The sequence below is a fragment of the Falco rusticolus genome, chromosome 4 (assembly GCF_015220075.1).
Source record: "Falco rusticolus isolate bFalRus1 chromosome 4, bFalRus1.pri, whole genome shotgun sequence".
Lineage (NCBI taxonomy): Eukaryota > Metazoa > Chordata > Aves > Falconiformes > Falconidae > Falco > Falco rusticolus.
The window spans coordinates 45,010,690-45,029,527 of NC_051190.1; the positions used below are offsets into that span (position 1 = coordinate 45,010,690).

Genomic DNA, 18,838 nt, shown 5'->3' on the forward strand with positions numbered 1-18,838 from the left:
ATGAACAGAGAATGGAGTAAATTAACTGCCTAAGAGTTAGAACATAGAGCTTGCCCACTGACTTTAGCATACTATACAACAACAAGTACTTTTCATTAATTTATTATTGGCAAACCAGCAAATAGGTAGGAACAGATGAAAATATGCATCATTTTATCTAAAATTTAGAATGCAGAGCTTAACTGAGAGTGCATGTGCTCTCACCATATAATATCCAAAGGTGCTTCAATTTCATTATTCCAGAAAAAATATCTTTCAGTGAATCCGAGGTATGGAGTTCATGCTTTACACAGACCTGCTCAATGATTCATTAGCAAAACAGACGTTACATATTGTCTCTAAAGGTTACAGCACAGTATTTATTTAACAGCAGAATGCAACAGTTTCTCTAAAAAGAAGACTGCATACATCAAAATCAAACTTACACAGATACAAAACAAAGCCCTTGAAACAGAATACCTGATAGAAGGAGAAACTTTCAATATATTAATCAGTCAAATTAATTAGAAAAAATGGCTTGGAAGGAAGGAAAGTTCAGGAAGTAACAGTATTCTGTGCAGTAAACACAGATTTTTACAAAAATGACAGAGTCATCTTAAAATGAATCTCTTAATTTAAAACACCCACTGGCAACAACAACAAAAAAACCCCATTCCACTTGGATTTCCATCGTATTATGATGCCAAGTGTCTTATTTACAAGTCAAGGGAGAAAACCTTCAAGCTTATGAGCAAGTAGCACCCACCTCCTTTACTCTTTTCATACGAAAAGAGTTCGGATGAATGCGTATTGGTGCAGCGATGGGGTAGGCAAAGGCAACGGGGTCCCAAACCAGAAACTGGGGGGGGGGGGCTCTCTGCTTTAGTGGGGCAGCCCAGGCAAACAGCTCCAGACCTCTTATTGCCAGTGAAGCCAAATACATTTTTGGCAGTTATTAAAAAAAAAATTTAAAAATCATGCCTGTTGATATGTAATCAAGCTATCAGCATGGCTTTAGTGTTGCAAACTCTGAATGCCCCGATTAAGGGAGAATTTCTGGACTAGAGCATCACGGTGCTGTCTGGGGGTGGTGAGGAAGGGATCTGGAATTGCAGCGTAATACAAGCAATGAAGAACCAACAGAGACCAGAGGTGTGCAGGGATAAATATTCCCCTTTTAGGAGGAGAGGCAAAAACAAAGTCACCTTTGAAAAGCAAGAATATGCTTTCATAATCCAAGCACCTGAGCTCTTCTAGCTCCCACTGTCCCTTTATTGCTTCTGGAGGTCAGTATGTTATATAGCTTTTGGTTTCTTTGTTTGCTAAAAAACAACAAAGCAACATACAATGATTTTCGGAGCTATTAATAAAAATCACACCTGAACTCTTTTAAACAAACCACAGTACTTAAGTTACTCCTGAGCTGTCAATGTTTGCAATGTATAACATTGTTAAAAATATGAAAAACTGGCAAAATGCACCCCCCCATAAAAAAAAAAGGAAAAAATAAAAAAAGAGAAAGGCTTTTTCCAGCTGTAACATCTGTGAAGTCTAACTAGCTGACAAGTGCTTCTGATGAAACATGCTTGCCAGAACACTACATAAGAGGAGGAGGGACTTTATGGAGGAGGGAACGCAAGCTATTTTTCTCCTTCCCTCACCCACAAAATGCACAATACCATTTGCAAACAACAAAGAAACACCACAGCATCCTGATAACATGCAACAGGAGGTGACTTCACAGGCCGACGCCGTCATGCATAGTTATCTCTGGGTGGTTACCTGCGGGAGTATAACAGGAGCACATGCTATCCCAGCAAAAGATTCTGGAAAATGTAGGTCCCTTTCCCATTCATCCGTTTCTGTGTTGTACACCTGCACAATGCTCGTAACATTGTTCAGATGCCAATTGTACCCTCCTACGATATAAATCTTTTTTTCTAGTAAACAACAGCCAGCTTCTGACTGACCTGCACGCATCGGGCTCACCGTTGTCCATTGGTCTGTTTCAGGCACATAATATTCCACAGCCAAAACATCGAAACAACGGTCAACGTGGTCCATGCGGCCTCCCAGAGCGTAAATCCTATTATTTGTGCTGACCATGGCATGCAGAACTCTGGGTTCATTCATCGGGGTTTTAAACTCCCACTGATCCACAGCAGGGTCGTAACAGTGCAGGGCTTTTTTGTCTTCTACTGAAATGCCATACCCACCTGATATGTACAATTTGTCCCCTACCGTGGCTCCAGCGTGCCCCCACGTCCTGCGTTTCAGGGAGCACACGTAAGTCCACTCGTTATTTTTGGGGCAATACTTCTCTACGGAGGCCAAGCTCCCTGACCGGTTCCTCCCACCCGTGGCATACACCATGCCGTGGAGGACATTGAGCTGGAACTGGATCCTGCTCTCCTGCATGGCCTGGATGCGCAGCCACTGGTTCAGGTGCGGATCGTAACGGTAGCAGATATCCACAGCTCCCTCGCCGCTCCGGTACTGCAGGTGCTGCCCTCCTACGACGTAGACAAAGTTGTCAAGCACGGCCACACAAGAATGGCTGCTGCCCACCTCCATTTCCGTCAGCTCCTTAAACTGGCGCACGCTGGCGTCCGGCAGGTAGTAGACTTTGCAGCTCACAGTGCGGTCGTTGTCGGTGTAGGGAGTGCCACCAAAGGTGATGAGGGACAGGACGTCTGAGCGGATGGTGGTCCGAGGGGATTGCATCTCGTGCTGGCGAAAGGGCAGGATCTGGTAATTGAACGCCTCCAGCAAATACTGCCGGCACAAGACGTCTTCCACCATGATATCCAAGGTCTGGACGCTGTCCACCAGCTCCGAGGACTTCATCAGTGGGAAGCGGATGTGGCAGAGGACCTGGCTGGCATTGGCGCGGCGGGTTGGGTCATACTGCAGCCAGCGGACGGCAGCACGGAAGAGGTCTATTTCACTGCAGCTTTTCAGCTTATTGCTCTGCAAGAAGAAAACGAGGCGCTCCAGTGGCAGGTGGAGGAAATCCTCTTCCTCAGAGATCTGGAGGAAATGCCTAAAAGTGAATGCATCTACTGATTCCTTCAAGGATGCGAGGCTAAAGGTGGTGGCCATCTGTCCAATATTGAGACATGTTTCTACGCTCATGGCAGACTTCAGAAATTCTTCGCAGAGCTCCACGACAGGCACCATCTGGAGGAAAACAGCAGCTCCCAGCACATCCTGGATACAGTCAAGATCAAGAGTCACTTCAGCACTGTATGCAAAGTCTATTATGTGTTTCAGTCCTTTTGCAGATACACCTTTCAGTTCGATCACATCTTGGCTGGCTTCTCTCATCCCACCTGTGAACATTGCCCTGGAGGTCAAGAACACAAACAAAAAATTTCCCCCTTTTTAAATACATGTAAAATGACAGATCACTTCAGAATTTTATTTTTTTAAAACATACTGATTCTTTTAGGGAAGATGGGGAAGGGGGGGAATAAGTCAAGGCTAAATCTCTAAAAGCCACGAGAAATTTGAGCGTGCAATTACTTACATAAAGCATGCAGAAACAGTGCACTGAGAAGTAACATTCAGAGCTATCAGAAAGTTAAATTTTTCAATCCCGTTGGCAGCATAAGTAAGAGAGGACCACAAGCTTCAAGAAGTCAGCAGAGCTACCAGAGCATGGAGTGTAGTACACCGGACACCAACAAACCCATGATATTCAACAACCAAAGGATACTACAGGACCTGTACCAGCAGAGATTGGTAACCATACCCTAAAGTACGCAGTATTTGTGAGCACAAAAAATACACCTCCGAAGAAACCTGTGTTTAGGAGGCCATCAATCCTCTGAGCTTGCCTGCAGCTCTGCCTTTAGGCACAGATTTCAGTTGGTCTGTGATATCGCGGGCTAGCTATGAAATGGCTTCAATATTGCATATGCAACACATCTTAGGAACAGCTTTGGTAATCACAACAGAACCTGCCCTCCAAGGTTCATTCCCAACGCCTTAAGAAAATAGGAGTTGCAGCCACTTTAGAAAACCTCTGTCATGTTGCAGTACGACGGCAGGGGGCTAACAGGCAATTAAAAAAAAAAATATTTTGTTACAGCACAGCTGCAAGCACACCAGTTGACCAGGCCACGCAGAGATTAGGCCCTAGATCACCTCCTTGGGAGGCTTCTAAATTCCACAGGAAGCACATACCACGCCAAGGACTGTGCGCAGACATCTCGTAAACCACTCTTCTAGAGCGGTGCTGTGTTTCCCAGCTACAAGGCCTGTAGGCGTGATGGGGACATAACTGCACATTTGGGTTTTTTTATACATTTACATTAAATTTCAGCAGTTTTTGTTATATATGGGTAGCTCAGGGGCAAAGGTTTGTGCTCTGTGTAGTCTTCAACAAGCGGTAGCAGAGCAGTTCTGGGGAAGCCAAAGTCAAAACAGGTTGCTGGAAAAACTGCGAGACGGAGTTTCGCCATTCACTGCCACCGTACGCACATCACAGCAAGGCTACAGCCCGCCATACAAAAGACCTTTCAAACTGCTGGAAGCTGCCTGCACATTTTGGGTTGGTTTTTCCACCATCGATAACCTACTCTTTTCCATCAGAAAGGTGAATTCATCGTGAAGGCATGTAGGGCTGCCTTAGGAAGCTGCAGTGACTTTAAGGTGCAAGTTAGTCAGAGAGAAATAAAAAAAAAAATATGCTGAACAGACCCTGCTCTTCTGCATCAACACAGGAATAAAGGAATATCTTGGGAACAGTGTCGAAAGACAAGAATTCCAAGTTTCCTGTCCAAACCAGGCTAGAAAACCTGCTGCCGCCCAGCATAAACCCAAGAAATCCTGAATGACCTAAATAAGGAAGTATCTGCATATGGAAATCAGCTTTCTGTAACCGAGTGACCAGCAATACTGTTCACAATTATTTGTCCATGTAGCAGATGAGAGCATTCTGCTAAAACCCCCTTGCATATCCCATGTCACAGAACAGCATGCTGCCCTGATCCCCTGCCCCAGAGGATATGCAGACGTACATGTACTCATGCATTAGCTACACAGAGCTGAACATGCATAAGGAAAGAAAAGCATTATTGTTGCCATGATGAAGACAAATCATCAAACAAAATGCAATTCCTTTAAAAAGTGTTATGGTTCTAAAATGCTGATTATATAAATGCCTCAATTTCACTCTCTTCCCTCCCCCCTTCTGCATAAAACCAGAGTATTTTCAAAAGCTAGATTATTCTGCCATTGTTCCCCAGGACAACCTTCCTTAGCATCACAGAAGTTATAACAAGAAACCTACTCAGCAATTATGTTTCAACAGTGAAAACACACTAGCAGTGGCACTGCATACAGCATTTATGAATACAAATAGTGCTATTAGCATTTGGTGGGAGATCAGCTCCATCATTAATTGCATGCCTGTTAGGGAGAGTGATAAGCTTGGAAGGTTTATGTTACCAAAGGGAGAGAGAAGGGAACAGCCTAGAAAATGTGTAGGTAAGACGGGTGCCACCAGAGCAGCTGAAGAAATGGGTGAAGGGATACAAGAGATATGCCAAGGGACACTGGTTACCTGCTCAGCAAACCAGTCTGCTCTGGTAAGGAACCTACACATCAAGGGATCGCAAACCCTGCTGAAGAGCCCTTCACCCTGACTTGCTACGACCTGCGGTCCAGAACAACACCCAGGTCAAGTTCTCTGTTATTTCGAACCTTCCCTATACCCACTGCCTCCAGCATGGGCCTCACTTGACACTGCTGCTGGCACCACCAGAAAAAAATCCCTAACTCAAAAGTCATTCCAAGCCAGAGAACCATTACAAAAGAGTTTGACAGAGGCAAGGTGGATGAATACATATTTTCGCTTACGACTGAATTTCCTGCTCTGCAAATGGCTCACTCTGCATTAATTTACTGGGAAATCTCATCCCCGTGCTTCACTTTTCTACCCACACAAGACGGGACAATTCTCCCCTACCTACCAGAAGCCTGGGGAACACACACACAAACCGCTTCATACTCCTCAGGCTAAGAACCGTGAGCACTGGAGACAGATCAGTAGTATTTAAAGATAACAGGAGTGTATTTACAATGGGCACCATCCTTCAATGGGATGACTCATTTCAGAGCCCTGCTGTCACTTCGCAATCAGCTCAAATAGCTCCAGGGCAAAAGCCTGTTTCCTTCAACAGGCAGAGCACCTACTGAGGCCGCCAAGGTGGGTTCAAGACCTGAGCTTGAACTTGGGTCTTGGCCCAGCTGCTGTAGTCGAACAAACTTCATCTGCGTGTAGAGGGACAGACTCTGAGCCTCTACGTGCCTGCAGGTAACCCCACCGACATCAGTGGGGCAAACCGTACCTCCAAGGGGCTGTGCATGGGTGTGATTTCAGGGAGTGGTGGGAAGGCTGGGGTAGGGGAGGATGGGGAAACAGAAAATCAATGGGAAAGGTAAAAATGCCTGCTTCCCTGTCAGATTCTCACCTGAAATAGTCACTGCAGGCAGCCAAGACAACTTTATGAACCTGAAACACTTCATTATTTATAGTGAGGATGACATCAAGCAGCTGAGCCTGAGCTCGGAGCGAGGCCAGTCCCTGCAGTAGAGTGGTGCTGTGGCCAGGAGCAGAGAACGTGCATTTCAGGGTGCTGTTCTTGTCAGCCATGCTAAAAACAGAACAAGAGAGACAGGCTGGTTTTAAATTAAAACAATATGTGGTATACCTACAAAGCATGCTGGGGAAGACACTGTAACATGAAGCAGTTTGAACGCAAATTCCCAGCTCAATCGCCACACAGAACATCATGACATCAGTACCTCGTATTCCCTTCTCCCAGTACAAGAGAGACTTCCAAATTTTTAAATTATACTCTCGCATTACTGACAACCCGTCACGCCACAGCACACGTGGGCTTCAGAGACCCTCCAAACATCAACTAGCGGGGCCAAAGCCTCCAACGAACATCGGTGTCCCCACACTACAACTACCCCAGAGTCCACCCTGACCTTGACTTCAACCACGAGACTGGATCACAGTTGCTTATTCTTCTCACCACCTATTCTGCCTGCAGCTGTTAGATACTCTGCACCGTCCAGGGACAGCCCTGCTAGCCCTATTTGATCCTTTCCTTATGCCTGACCCTCATGAGAAGAGCAACAGCAAAATATTACATAGCACTAGCTGCTCTAAATAACGTCAGCTGTTTGAACTACACTGTAAACAGTCCCCTCCCAGTGTAAATATTTCCTTGGTTTTCCCAATGCCTCTCACACATGTTCCCCAGCGCAGAGAGCATCATTCTTAGATTCACTTGGCCTCAGATGCACTTGTCAGCGAGAACGCTGCATTTGGAGGTGAACATCAGCAGTTATCTCTGCACAAGTGGAAAAGACTATTAGATGCTCTGTGCTCCTCTGAAAATAACTGCAATTATGCTGCAGGTTTCCTGAGCAAGGCGACAGCGGATCAGCACACCCTGTCCACCAAACAGGGACCGCTCACACCATCAGAAGCATGAAATCCTAAATTCCTTTGCAAATTTAATCCAATTCTGAACTACTTTTCAGGATCAAGATCTGGGTCCTTCTGGGAAGAAAACACACATAAGGACCACTCTTCAGGATGGGGTTTATATTTTCAGAAGCATCCTGCTATTTGGTCTTTGTATTTTAAAAATATTTTATGGAAGCGTAACATTTAAAAAATCCCAAGCAGATCATACCGAATCTGGAAAGCTGCATTACTTGCTCCCAAGGCCACAGTGGGAGAGTGCACTTAGTACTGTACTTAAAGAGTAGTATTATTATTTAGGTAGAATATATGAACACAGCCAAAAAAAAAGCAGTACAGAGACTAGCTACCCATGTGCTAGGGGCTGCATAATCCCATCATTTGCTAACAACTGTCCCTAAGAGTTTACTACCTAAACAACAAGAGCCACACACAATGGGTGAAAAAAGTAGGCAAGGTCAGAGAAGAGTCAGGGAGATGGGATAACAAAAAAGGGGATGTAAACAATCCTCAAACAATAAGGAACAATGGACAGGACCTGCTACTTGCCTAACTTATCGGACTGCAATTTCCTGCAAGCTTTACAGAAGAGGCGAGTTAAGGGAAATCTGCGATGTTCATCAGAGCACTGAGAGGGCAGCCGCTTTATGTGAGTAGCTTTAGAGCTCTTTGGGATGCTGCAGGATGCAGATATCAAATCTTTGCAATCCGTTTCAAAACTCCTCAGCCCTGGGAACATGCCTCAATATTCATACAAGTTCCTACTGGGATGACTGATACCAGTCAGCTGTGCTTCTTGTAGCAGAGATCTGAAATTTCTACCTTAAAGTCAAAGCATACTAAAAAATCTTAGTTCAGAGAGTGGAGTCCAAACTCCAACATCCTTCCTATAATAAAAAGGATTAGCAAAAAGTCAGTTGATGACAAGACCTTTATCCATTACTCCGCGAGCCAAGAAACGTCTCTCTGCTCCAGCTCTTCCCATGGCGAAAAAGGAAGGAGATTGGAGGGAAGGAGTGCATGAATATTCATCATGTCAAACTCATTTTACTCTCCTCTCTGGAACAATGGCTTGGATTTGCTGGACTCGAAAGGAGGAAACACTGAGCATAAGCAAGGAAATGGATCTTGCCTCTGAACACAGTATCACTCACCAAGCAAACCCATTTTGCTTCACACTGGACAGGTAACATACACACACAGACAGCTCTGGCAGCTCATCTGGGAGATGGCAACTCCTAGATTTACTGTAACTTCATTTAGATGCGATCTCCTGCAGGATTCTTCTCATGGGAATTTCCTTCAGCATTTTTTTCATACCAATTTTAAAATATTCCTTTTTCCAGCCTAAGGGCTTACCCATATAGAATCACTTTCACTCTATCCACAACCCTTCCAGTGCGGGTCCCTCTTCAAACAACCTTTACCCGAACAAATATTCCTCTTTTTTTCCTTTTTCTCAATTAACTTTTACAGTCATTGTTAATAACCAGAGTGTAAGTTTAAAGTAGATGGACGACTGAATCTGGGCGGGTAGATATTTCTGTGCTGGAATAAACGTGTTTGCATGTGCAATTCATTTCAATAGGCAATTGTGAACAGCCACCTCAGAAAAACTCCCTGTACTAGTTCCTTTGTCTATTTACAGGTATAGAATAAAAGGATCCAATGATTACACAATCCTCCAAAGGCTGGGGGGGGCCGACAAAACAAAACAAAACTAAATACTAAGAGAAGCATTAATAATGTCCCGTTTTTTTCAGTCTGGAAGCAAAGAATTTTTAGAACATACAAGCTGGAAGCATAATAAAATCCACACAAAGCATGAGAAATCAAGAGGTTTTACAAAAAAACAAAGCGGGAGGAGGAGAGGTAAGCAAACAACAACAAACACTGTTTGCACCGCATTTAATAAAAAAGGATTTGTAATAAAAGCAGGCTTGGCTCAAACCAGGGTGCTGTGGCACAGGGTGCAGTGGCGTGCATCACATCACACGGCCTTGCTTTCCTCTCCTTGCACTGCATTAGGAATAGAGGAAGAAGAGAGGCAGCAGCTGGATGTCAAGACTAAAAAAAAAAAAAAAAAGAAAAAAAAATAAAGCACAAAAGGAAGCCTTGAACATCTGAAAGTGCCTTTGTGAAGCTGTCCCTATCTTGAGATCTGAATATGCCCTGTACTTGTTGCTTAACAATCTGTTACAGAAGAAACAGCCTTGCAGACAAACTTCGGGAGAGTTGCATCCCCTCCTCAGCAGTTCAGAACATGCCTTCAAGATAAAAGCCTTTCATCACACAACAGTGAGAAAGTGTTTATTCTGCTCCTTCCCCCCTTCCCTTGCTGATGGAGGGAGGGCTGGAGAGCCTCTGGTATTTTCCTCAGTTTTTCGTCTTTGTCCTCAAAAGGACGGCACTGTGTGAAGTACTTCCCCCACCACAGGGGTCTGCAGAGGCTTCTGTGGCCGGAGCGACCTTCGGCAGGGGCTGAGCGTGCTGGCTTGGAGCGGGGTCAAGCGTGTCTGGCTGCACCCCATCAAATTTATCCTTTGAAAAAAAAAAAAGTAAAACAAAACCCATGTCAAGCAGCACCTCCACTGCACATCCCACAGGCTTCGCAGTGATCTGCAAGGGGATCTGCAAGTGTTTACATGATCGTAACATGAATATATTGGTATAAAGGTGACTTCACAGCAACAGAAATCCCACTTTCCATATGGAAATCACCGTAGTGGTGAAAGGCATCTTTATATTCATGGAACTGCACCCATCGTACGAATGGTGGGGGCAGCTGGAACTCAAGAGACACGCTGATTCCAAAGGGCAATCCATTCTGGGCAGCAGCCTCAAAGGCTGCTAACATCACCGGTACCCGCTTTTCAAAAAGGGACTGCCAGGGAACGAGTAATGGGATTGAGGATTTGTCTCCAAGCCACTGCTCTGAAGCCAGATTGCTTTCAATCCTCTCCAGTCTCCGCAGGATAAAGCTCAGCATGGTGTATGTGACCGTAGCTTGGAGAAAATCAGCCCAAAACCGTACACATGTCGCAGGCTTGCAAAAATGTTAAAGCAAAGGGTTAAGGGAGTGGTTCCAGCCAGCAGGCAGCCAGGGAAAGCAAACAAGCCCAGAAATTCTGCTTCTGCTGCTGCACCTATTGCAGGAGCTTGGCCATGTGCTCATCCTCACCCCAAGCACGCTGACCACATCCTTAGCTGACATGTTTCTGAGCAAGGGCTGCTTGATCTTTGACCAGAAACAGATGCAGCGAGGAGGCATCTGATCGCAGGGCTGGACACCCAAGAGGCCTCTAAAACTGATGGGCTGAGAGACATTTAAGGGCCATACTTCAAGGAACAGTTCAGATGGGGCACAAAGAACACCCCAAAGAACAACCGTCCCCTGGCTCTGCCTCCTTGATTCTCCACAACATCACGTGTTATCCAAGATGCGTTTCAAGCTAATGAATCATTTTTACCAAATCTGTACTGATGATTAAAAACATCAAAGCTGGAATTAAAGGCTTACCAAGCATGAGTTCGTATTTCAGCATGTTTGCAACTACTGCACAAGTACAAATGGAGAGAATTATACCACGCCAGATTATAACATTTCACTGATTGAATTAAATAAGAAAAATCTCTTGCTACACAGCTGCCTGTCGTCTTCTTTTATAACACAGCCCTCTTTGGAAGGAGGGGTAGTTCAGTGCTAGCCAGGCTGGCTCTCCATCCCAGTTCAGCATCCTTGCTAATATCCACCCACATTTTCCCACTCTCTGGGCAGGTGGTGCTCGGTAATTTTTCATACAGGAGAAACTCAAGGAGGTTGGCAAGATTTCTAAGCAGGGCAAACTTCCAACAGCCAGCCTCTACAGTAAACACAAGCTCTAAAGGTAGGACCCCGCGGGGCATGGCTGGGGTACAAAAAAGGAGGGAGGAAAAGCAGCAGCATGTGTGTGTGTTCGCATGCATCAAGTACGGAGTGCCACAGCTTTTCTGTGGATAAACAAAGGACTTGGGATTGCAAAATAGCCAGCGAGGCACCTCCGGAGCACTCAAGCCTGCAAGAAATTTTTTATGGCAAGAGCAGCAGAACTAACATACAGCTGAAGAGTAACTTTATTTAGAACATAGGGTATGAATATTAAGGACCTTCTTTGAGAACCTTTGAAAGGCAGCATTATAGATATTTTAATAATGCAAATCATTTAATGCCTTTAGTTTCATGCCTAAGTAAAAAACACATTCAGATTCTGATTTTTAAACTACAATTAAGACACTTAAAATCAAAACAAAAGTCAAACTCCCTCAGATAAGTCACTGGTAGCCATGGTTACTGTAATATTTCAGATCCTGAGGCTTTATATCACATGCCCAAATGATGAAAATAAGTTTTCAGCACCTCACACTAACAAATGTTACATTAGGGCAAAAAAGGCTAAACCCTTTCCTGTAGATTTGCTGTCTCATGGGCTCTTGTTGGGACTTTCGGACAACGCTCCCGTGGCCTTTGCACCCCCTTACAAAAAGACATCAAGAGGTTTCCTTGAAGTTTGGGTGCAAGAAAGATGAGATGCTCCCAGGCAATGAGACTTAAAAATACCTGCCCTGTTAACCTACTTACATTCCCAGCAGCAAGCAAGACCGTCACCAGCACCCCATCAGAAACAACATTTACCATGGTTTCCCTGTCCAAATTAGCAACAACAATAAGCACTTAATGATCAGCAACTAATTAAATATTAACACAGGGAATGAAGGGGATGTTTTGCAGAGAAACATAATCATCCTTCGGAAAGATATACAAGCAAAATCATTTAATCGATTTCTTTGTTCCCCTTTCCACCTCCTTCCCTTAATTTCTTATTTCTCTCCTCGGCCTCCACGCATTTTCCTCTCCTGACACCCCCTCTTTTATCAAAGGCAATAAATACAAGTAGAAAGCCTGAGACTAATATCTCTATTTAAAAGTGACTAGCGATTTGGACTGCTCAAATAAGATATTATAAATGGGTCTGAGTTAGAGAAGGTGAAAAAAATGGTCTTCTGTAAAATGCCTGAAGTTGAATAGTAAAGTTTGAAAAGTCTCGCCTTTTGTCTTTTACACTTTGAGTCCCAAAACAAAAGGAAAGTTAACATTTGATAAAGGGAGAACAAGTAACATTCATTACTTAAAAAAAAAGAACAAAGCCCAACAAACCAAGCTCTTTTTTTAATTTGTGTTACAGCGACCCAACAGGCTTGTCATGCTCACAAAGAGGGAACTGAGGGCTCAAGAAATGGACTGCCCGATGCTGGGTTGGGACCAGGCACTGCTGGGCTCCCACGCTCTCCACTGCTGGACAACCCACGCCTGATTCAGCCTTGCATTTAGTGAAACCAGCAGCTAAAGACATTTCACAGGTGGCAAGAGGTACCTTCATGTTTCATTTTTAAGTGCTTTCTGAATGAGGTCCTACTGATCTTATTTGCTTATCTGCATCCCACTTCTCCCAGGTTGGAACCAAGGAAAACCTATAACCCAAAGGTAAGGCAGCAAGTTGAAGCAAGAGGCTTTTTTTTTTATTATTATTTTTTTTGTCCCCTGAGAAGTCCTAGACACATTTCCAAATCCGTGTTTTTCTTTTTTTCCTGAGCTGGACTCACACAGGGCCCAGCGGACACGGACACACACACAAATACATGCTGCTCCCAGGCTTCAATCAGTAGGTTGTTCGGAAGCCAGAGGAGGTGGGATTTTGGTTTCTGCTAAAAGCACTAATAAAACTGGATGGCTGTCAGAAGCTGGCTGGCCTGGTAAAATGGAGCACTGGAGCAACAAAAAAGTGGAGGGTGAAATACCTGAACACATTAAACTCTGTGCAACCTCATGGAGTATCAACGTAAGGGACTGGTCAGTACACGCTGTACCCAGGACAAACTGGGGGGGGCGGGAATGGACACACACCAACAATAAAAAATAAAAAGAACGAGATTCTTAAAAACGCTTCTGTCACAGAGCCAGCGTCATCTTTATGCTGGTGCAAGGACAAATGGGAAAAGTAGCATGGTCCCCTCTGTTCAGCACCCTAAGCAGCCAATGCAGCTCTCAGGTAAGGGACCCGTGAGTCCAAATTTGCACACTGGTAGCATCAAGATATTGGAGGGAAACAAAGTGTCAGGCTGAGAAGATCATTTATTTACCAGGATCTGCCATTTCTCTTCTCTCTGCCCATATACAGAGCTACTGCAGGGGACCTTGTCCTGTACAGGGATTTTCCTGGGGCACCCTCAGTCCTGCCCCAAACCTCCTCCAGCAGCAGAGAGGATGGAGCAGGCGACGGCGACACACATCACCCAGCACTAACACCACCCTGCCTTTCCACCACCTCAACCTGTATTTTTACAATAACCAAGAACGGGAAGATACTACTTCACCACCCCAAACTTTATCCTTATTATATTCTTGTCAGCCCCAAGCCTAATCCCACTGAGCCAGGAACAAACTGAGCAAATATAAAAATCACTCTAAGCATATAAATTACTCTGACAGCCACAGGCAGTATCACAGCAATGAAAAAGTCAGCTGCTCTCTTGCTCCCGAGCTCAGCCAGCCACACAAGGACCCCCAGACGGATGGTGGATTTTACACCACGTAAAATTAGCCTGTGTATCCACAGTACATGGCTAAGTACAGGCTCTTTATACACTCGATACTCCTGCTGACAGCGCTGCGTTAAACAGTTCCATGTTCCCCCCACCACATTGCCCTTACAGTCAAACCCTGCCAACCCCCGGCTCTGGAAAAAGGAAAACTACAGCGAAGTTGTATCCAGAAAAAGAAGAAAAAACCAAAACAAAACAAAACACAGGCAAAAAGCAGAATCCTCCTTTTACAACACACCACCAGAGTCGTTCTAGCAGGCAGAAGCGGTGGTGGGTGTTTTCTGCCGCCATCCCTGCGCACCTCCCAGCAGCACCCGTGGCAGAGCTGCTGTGCAAAGGCCGAGAGGCACCTAGTGGTGTGGGGAAGCACGGCAGAGCCACCAAGGCCACCCCAAAAGGAACACTCAGCCCAGCCCCAAGCACTTGTTTGCTGCTGGCCTTCTAGATACCACCCCGCTCCACCATCATGTTTTCACCTTTGGAAACAGAGCAAAGCTGATTCGTGGCACAGCTACCGCCGCTTTTCGTCCAAAAAAGTCTCAGCTTCCTGGCTCGTCACAGGTCAGCAACACCTGGGTCCTGTTCCCGCTGAGGACAGCCCATTTCAGCTCCACTAGCAGTTCCCAGCAGGGCAGAAAGTTCCCCCCACCAAGCAAATCACTCTGCTACCTTCTCCCACACAACCATACCGGGCTCTTTGCTCCACACTCGGAAGAAACTTCAAAAAACTTCAAAATCGGACTACGAGGTACTTGTTTGTCTCAGCCTGTTTCTGCGGCACTCGATTGCATCGTCTGGGCAGTGTTGCAATAAAAACGACAGGACTAGTTAAATGCAGAGTAGGTACTACAGCGTGCAGTGAGCAACAGCACACCTTTCCTCTCCCTGCACCTCCACCCTCCAGATTATTGCCTCAGAGCTGCTAGGGATCTCAAGCAAAAGCAACGTAAAATGATGAAACAGCAGACAACAGAAGAAAAACCCACCATCCCTTTAATGCAAACTAAAGAAAACATCTTTTCTCGCAGATGCGAGCAGCTGTCTCAGCACCTGGCATCGTAACACCAATTCCAATTCAGTTCCAGGATCAAATCCTCTTACTGACGCAGCTGTTTGTAGCCTGTTTCCCTCATTACCTAAATCCTCTGCACTTACCTCCTGACAGGCTTGCGCCCATCCTAAACATCATTATGTTTCCCGGCTCCTTGGGCAGTTCAGTTCTGCACAGGCTTCGTGCCACCCTCACTGGATCACCTGAACAGAATAACCCAAGACCACCAGAAGTGCAACAACGGCTTCTCTAAAAGGTCACTGACTTCTGTGCAAGTTCAGCATTTATCTTCCATGTAAATGCCAAATTGGAAAAGACGCCTTAGCCACTGTCCCTTGATGCAAGGCTTTTCCTTACAAAGCACTTAATGCTACACAACGCTTGGAGGTAAGACAGGAACCTTTAAAGAATCACTTAAGTTTACTTTTGCTCTAAATAAAGCCTCCAGCTCATAAGTCTCCCAACGTTGAAAAAGAAAGCAGCAGTTATTTTTACAGTGATTCAATTAGAGTGTAAACATTTACACCACGTCTACCAGATCTAACAACTAAATCTGTTTTCAAATTGCCATGTGGCAGTGTATAGAGCATAGAAACCACACAAAACTAAACTTCAAACAGTTTCAAAAGGAGTGGGGGGTGAATCTAAAAGGCTGAAGCTATGTAAGATTACAGAAACACAAAGGCAAGGCAGAGTCACAGCCCTTATCATTATCTTCCCCCAACGTGGTTTTACTCCATCCTCCTGCAAGTTTTCTCTCTCTCCCACCGTTTTCTTCAGAAGCAATAAGGTTAGGAGAGTTCAGGTCGACTTTCTCTTGATGTGAACACAGACATATGTACTTTGAGATAAGGAAGACCTGCAGGTCTCCCTTGCCCATTCATTCTGGTTTTGACAGGTGGGACCGCTTTCAGCAAACACGCCAGTGTGTAACAATACTGGGGAGGTTTTTGAAAAGTGTTTCTACAACCTGGCTGCCTTCCTTGCTTCGACAGATTATTCCCAATTTGAGAGACACGCAGCTCTCCTCAACAACTCGTCTGGACACCTTTATTCCTGCTTAAAGGTCTGCACGATAACATCCTCTCTATCATCTGAGATGATTTTCCTAGATCTTCGTCACCCTGCTTTGTACAATCCTGCCTCACCACCACTGCAGCAGAGTTCACACACCTCACTAAAAAGTCTAAAGCACAGGGCGCTTCTCTTACCAAGGGTACCAATGGATTTCACCATTTCCTCTGTATTTGCTTGTTCACTAATCAAAAAGCATATATTCAGGAGCAGCACAGTATTACAGAGTGAGCCTCAGCATGATACGGAGGGCTGAGTAAAATATGAAACCCATTTGTAACTCATGAAATTCTATCCATTGAGGAAGAAAGAGGAAGGGAAACAAACAAAAGGCAGACAAGTTTGTTTCAAAATGGAAGATTTGGGCCATTTGCTTTTCAACACACAGCAACAGCCTTATCTCATGCCATCAGTGTGTCAAAAGCCTTTTGTCCATCCCATCTTGCATAGCAGGTTCCTTATCGAATGAAAGCACAGGATCCCCAGCAGACAAGTTAATTTTCTTGCTTTGGGGAAGCCAGCATACTTACGGGTAACAAGCATCAGCCATGCAGTAGCAATTCCAAAGATGGAAATTCTGTCCGTGCTGTTTGAGTAACAGTGCACCACCGAAATGGCATGCGTGTAACAGCAAGAGAGGACTTTGTCCTTTTGCCTTAGAGAGTAAATACTCAGTAAATGCAAAGAAGTCAGAAGTGGAAGCACCTAACAAGGAACCAGTGTTGATAGGGAATGCCCTTCTAATTCTTCTTGCTCTAGAGAGACTATGTGGCACGTCCAATGCTCCCCATCAGGTTTTCCCCTTGGATATTCCAATAAACACATCCTTTAAAACAGAAGACTAACGACCAACAAGAAACAGTATCCAAACTTCAAGGGGCTTTACTTTAAAATTTACAAAGAAAATAAACATGCAGCGATAGGGAGCATGACGGAGCTACAGCTCAGGGAACAAAACGGCTGCAGCTTCAGCCTGGGTGATTTATCACAGCCCTGAAACAAATTACTTCCATTTCTCACTGCTACACACCCAGAACCAAGAAACTCTGGAGCGGCAAGCGAGCAGCCCTCCTGACACCCGTGTGAAAGAAGCGCTGCCGTTCCTGTTCTGAGAGGGAAGAAAAAAGAGGTGCAGAGAGATAAAATGAAATGCCCCAGGGAACACAGCACAGAGTTTACACAAGGGGTCATTAGAGGAAAATAATAATTAAAAAAGTATATATATATATATATATATATATATACACACGCCGTGGTTTAACACCACAGTATATAAGGTGAGAATTCAGACAGGCTTCGCCAGTGCTGAACAATGACAGCGAGAGCTCTCCCTCTCCGACATACAGGGTGGTTATTTCAGGAGCGAACGCAGAGTTACGATGAGGACAAACGATGCTTTGAAGCCAAGTCACAGGTTGACAGCAATGACACCCGAGAGACAGACAACACAACTTTCTGAAGTGTCCAACAGGGCAACTTTTGGATGAGGAAAGACAGGGAAGCCCTGGGAATGGAGAACCCCCCCGAAGCGGCACCCCTACAGCCGCCCGCCGCCACAAGACCCCTCCAGGTACCTCCGACCCCGCGCTGCCCTGGAAGGCCGAGTCACACCCCGGGACCACCACCAGTGACCCAGGGAGGAGGCTGGGGCTGGGGGGTGCGATGGAATGGGCCTGAAACACCAAAACCTTGGGGCGCCCCTGTAACCCCAAAAGGGGTGTCCACAAACCCCCCCAGCCGCTGGCGCCGCAGCCTGCCCAAGCGGGGTCGGGGTGTGCTTCACAATATTCTCCGTAGAGCTTCCCTCAAACCTCAGCTTTCCTCCTCATCAGCTCCACCTGGGAAAGCCTGGTTACTAATTACCGGCGTTACCTTTCAGAGGGCGCTCAGCCGCCGGGCCCTGCTCAGCGCACCCCCTCAGCACCCCGGGCCGGCCTCCCGCCTCGCCGGGACCCCCGGGCAGCCGCAACACCGAACGTAAAGGGAAAATAACTGAACAGAGGGGCGCTTGCCGGCGCTGGAGGAAGGCGAGGAGGCGCCGCGGCCGCCACCGGGCCCAGCCGGCCCCCGCCCGCCACCGCGGCCCAGCCGGGCCGGGCCCCCGCGCTCCGCCCCGCCGCCCGCCCGCGAACCCCCGGCCTAGGCCGCGCCCGGGCCCCGCTCACCTGCTCGGCCGCTCCGCGGTGAATTCGGCCCCGCCGGACTCCGCCATCTTCGCTGCGCCGCCGGGCCCCGAGCTGGGAGGCGGCGGGAGCCGCCGCGTTAAAGGCGCAGGAGCGAGCGGGGCCCGCGGCGGGCGGCAGGGACCGGGGAGCGGCTCCGCTCCCGCCGGGCCTGGCGCCGCCCCGCCGCCACCGGGGACTGTCACCGCCCCGCCGGTGAGGGGGCCCGGGGGCTGTCGCTGCCCCACGGCTGAGGGGACCCAGGGGGCTGGCACCCCCTCATGGCTGAGGGGCCCCGGGGCCTGTCACCCCCCTCGTGGCTGAGGGGGCCCTGGGGTGTCTGTCACCCCCCTCGTGGCTGAGGGGGCCCTGGGGTGTCTGTCACCCCCATCATGGCTGAGGGGGCCCTGGGGTGTCTGTCGCCCC

At 46.7% G+C, this 18,838-nt stretch overlaps 1 protein-coding gene across 3 annotated transcripts; it reads right to left on the reverse strand.

Annotated features, from left to right (window-relative positions):
- Nucleotides 1-345: 345 nt before the first annotated feature.
- On the reverse strand, nucleotides 346-18,584 carry KLHL26 (kelch like family member 26). 3 transcript variants are annotated; one of them, XM_037383558.1, is made up of 3 exons: nucleotides 18,416-18,584; nucleotides 6,459-6,641; nucleotides 346-3,325 (listed from the first exon to the last, which is right to left on the reverse strand). In XM_037383558.1, the coding sequence occupies exons 1-3, from the start codon at nucleotides 18,460-18,462 to the stop codon at nucleotides 1,744-1,746; spliced, it is 1,812 nt and encodes a 603-aa protein (XP_037239455.1). In that variant the 5' UTR covers nucleotides 18,463-18,584; the 3' UTR covers nucleotides 346-1,743. The 3 variants fall into 3 exon arrangements, with proteins under 3 accessions (XP_037239455.1, XP_037239458.1, XP_037239457.1); XM_037383561.1 differs by lacking the exon at nucleotides 18,416-18,584 and adding an exon at nucleotides 16,781-16,903; XM_037383560.1 differs by lacking the exon at nucleotides 6,459-6,641.
- Nucleotides 18,585-18,838: the final 254 nt, after the last annotated feature.

Bases quoted from the DNA above. Each gene is read 5' to 3' on its own strand.
- KLHL26 (XM_037383558.1), bottom strand. From the start codon at position 18,462: ATGGCGGAGTCCGGCGGGGCCGAATTCACCGCGGAGCGGCCGAGCAG. The intron at 6,642-18,415 runs GTGAGCGGGGCC...TTCTGTTTTTAG, and splicing joins ACCGCGGAGCGGCCGAGCAG to CATGGCTGACAAGAACAGCA. The intron at 3,326-6,458 runs GTGAGAATCTGA...CTTGACCTCCAG, and splicing joins GCCTGCAGTGACTATTTCAG to GGCAATGTTCACAGGTGGGA.